This window comes from Galeopterus variegatus, unplaced genomic scaffold, assembly GCF_000696425.1.
Source record: "Galeopterus variegatus unplaced genomic scaffold, G_variegatus-3.0.2 Scaffold711, whole genome shotgun sequence".
NCBI lineage: Eukaryota > Metazoa > Chordata > Mammalia > Dermoptera > Cynocephalidae > Galeopterus > Galeopterus variegatus.
Window position 1 is genome coordinate 647,646 of NW_007726822.1, and position 2,863 is coordinate 650,508.

The 2,863-nt window shown below is 59.2% G+C and overlaps 1 protein-coding gene across 1 annotated transcript in view; it reads left to right on the top strand.

Moving 5' to 3' along the window:
- Positions 1 to 1,633: 1,633 nt before the first annotated feature.
- Positions 1,634 to 2,863, top strand: part of HSF1 (heat shock transcription factor 1) — a 5,803-nt gene continuing 4,573 nt past the window's right edge. Inside the window, exons 1-3 of the mRNA XM_008571710.1 lie at positions 1,634 to 1,766; positions 2,172 to 2,308; positions 2,493 to 2,617. Coding sequence (XP_008569932.1) covers positions 1,634 to 1,766; positions 2,172 to 2,308; positions 2,493 to 2,617 — 395 coding nt within the window. The remainder of the gene's footprint in view (positions 1,767 to 2,171; positions 2,309 to 2,492; positions 2,618 to 2,863) is intronic.

Sequence of the window (2,863 nt, forward strand, 5' to 3'; positions counted from 1 at the left end):
ACTGCCGTCTGTTCAGTTAGCTAGTCAGGTGGAGATGGGGTGGAAATTTCCTCAGATGCCTGGAGCTGGTGAGTCTGGGTGAGCCTCTCTTTTCTGGTGGACTCTGTCTATTACATTGGGGAGTACCTTGAGCCCTGGCCAGGCCGTTGACAATCCTACTTTATCTTTCACTTATTGCTTCCACAGAGCCTCAAGGTCAGCCTGAGGTGAGAGTTCAGGGCTCATTCAGGTCTTTCCTGAGTGTGCGCTCAGCCCTGCGTGTGCACGAGGCTTCTAGAGTCCCAGGAATGGTTCAGAGCTTTCCCAAGCCCCTGATCGTATCCCTTTCACCAGCTTTTCCTTTTAAGTTCTCTGGTTAGTCCACTGTTTTCCCCAACTGTTATGCACTGCTTTGGGCAGCCACAGTTAAAAATCACCTCTAGATGTTTCAACAGTACCCCTAGGTAAAAGGCTTTTTTCCACGGGGAGAGCTTCAAGTCAAATCAAACAGGGACAGCCTTGCAAGTGGGACCTCGCAGGGAGCTGCTGGGCTGTCAGGGGTGGATGGTTGTCTGAGTGTCCTGATCACAGCATTGGTCCACAGGGCTGCAGGAGACAGCGTGGGGATGGCGAGTTGAAAGGCCGGACGCTCGCTGCTCTTGCTGGGGTGACGCTGCCCGTATTGCTGCCATTCTTTGGTTAATCCTCAGAGTTCTAAACAGCGTGGCTGATGTCAGCCAGTGTTTCCTTTGCTTCTCTGCAGCCTGTCACCACTGACTCTGCTCACTCGCACGCTTTCGTCCGTGCTTACGACCATAGCTCTGCATATCGGAAAGCTCCAACTCTGCACACCGCAGGGGACTTTCTGGTTTTTCCCTTTCACAGCAGTAATTCCCTTCTCTGACAGGGAGAGACCTACTCCCTCTGTCCTTAACGGATCTCTTCATTGGATCGGTTGCTTCAGTGTGGCTGTGTCCCATCATCACCTTCTTGTGTGGACACCCTCCTCACTGGTCTGGTCCCGCTCTGGCACCCATGACAAGCCACCGTCCCTTCCCTTCCGTGGCTCCCTCCCCAACGGACGCCCCCTTGCCAGACCCTTCTACCGGCGCCTGGACTAAGCGTGGGAAGGTCCTGGAAGAGGGGCAGTGTGCGCCGCCCGATGTCTCTGTTGCGTCTCACGTGCAGAAAGAAGGGCAAAGGCACACTTCTGCCACAACTGTGTGTTTTCTTCTGGCATAACAGGCATTGGGTTCCCTTTGCCCCGGCCGCTTCAGTGTGCAGCCTTTGCAGTTCTGGAGGAAAACGGGCTGACTGAAGCTCATACCTGTCCCCTAGAGGACAGGCTGGGCTTGCTGTGGGTGTTTTATGAGTGTAGACTTAGTGTCTGGGAACCTCTGGGGCTCCCCACTGTGACGAGGACCCCAGCACTGGCCTTGTGGCTCCCATCACCCAGTCCTGGGCCTCCCCGTGGGGGCACAGGCCAGGAGTCACAGGCAAGGCACAGCTGACTGGTGGTCCCAGGGGCAAACTCACCTCCTGCCAGCCCCTCGGGGACACCTGTGGCGCCAGCCCCACAGGGTGGGAATGCCGTGCTACCCGCTGCACAGAAAGGGGTGCCTTGGGCTGTGGCACCTGTCGCCTCAGCGCCCCTATGACCTACCGTGTCCCCCGGCAGAGTGGGAGCAGTTTCCACGTGTTTGACCAGGGCCAGTTCGCCAAGGAGGTGCTGCCCAAGTACTTCAAGCACAGCAACATGGCCAGCTTCGTGCGGCAGCTCAACATGTGTGAGTTCCTCGCCTCTAGGCTGTGCCAGGTGGAGGCGGAGCCCCGTGCTGGCCCAGGGCCTGGTGTGGAGCCCAGCACACCAGGGGCCTCCGCAGGGTGCCTCTTCTTTGGGGGAAGGGTCCTTGTGAGTGTGAACCTGGGGTCCCCAGAGAAGAGCTTGTGATGTCCTAGCTGCACTCCTACACTCACCAGGGAGGGGGAGCCATGTGGGGACAGGGGCTTCCCCTTAGACCAAGACCACCCAGCCCCCACAGGTATGGGCTCTGAGTGGCAGTGTGGTGTCTGACTGAGATTGTGCCACGTGCAACGCTTCTCCAGGAGCCTCCTGACACAGTGGCCAGGCTGGGGGCAGGGGCATCTGGTCCTCAGCACTTAGAAGAGCTGCCCCATCCTGTCTCATGTAGATGGCTTTCGGAAAGTGGTCCACATTGAGCAGGGTGGCCTGGTCAAGCCAGAGAGGGACGACACTGAGTTCCAGCACCCGTGCTTCCTGCGTGGCCAGGAGCAGCTCCTGGAGAGCATCAAGAGGAAAGTGACCAGTGTGAGTCCTGGCCTCAGCCCCGAGCCCTTGCCGCCCTGCTGTCCTTCACAGGCCCCACCCACCTGGCACTGCCTCAGTCCCTCCCAGCCCCTCTGCAGACCGCAGGCCCTAGGGCCTTTCCACTGTGTCCCAGGCCTGCCAAGCCCCAGGGTACCTCAGTGACGCCCTCCTACCCCCGACCCAGGTGTCCACCCTGAAGAGTGAGGACATAAAGATCCGCCAGGACAGTGTCACCAAGCTGCTGACAGATGTGCAGCTGATGAAGGGGAAACAGGAGTGCATGGACTCCAAGCTCCTGGCCATGAAGCAGTAGGTCCAGGGCCTACGTGGGGTCGGCAGGCGGGAGGAGGAGGCCCTGGCCTGGGGTCTCAGGTTTCTCAGCTCCACCCTCGGCTCCTCATGCCTCTTCCCCCAGCCCTGCCTTCTGGGATAGAAGTTCTTGGGCCTGCTGTTCTCCCAATACAGAATGAGGTTGGGAGGTGCCCCACTGTGCACCCACCTCCCCAGAACCCCTGCTGGCCACCCTTGTCTTCCTCGGGGGGGGGGGGGGGTTCC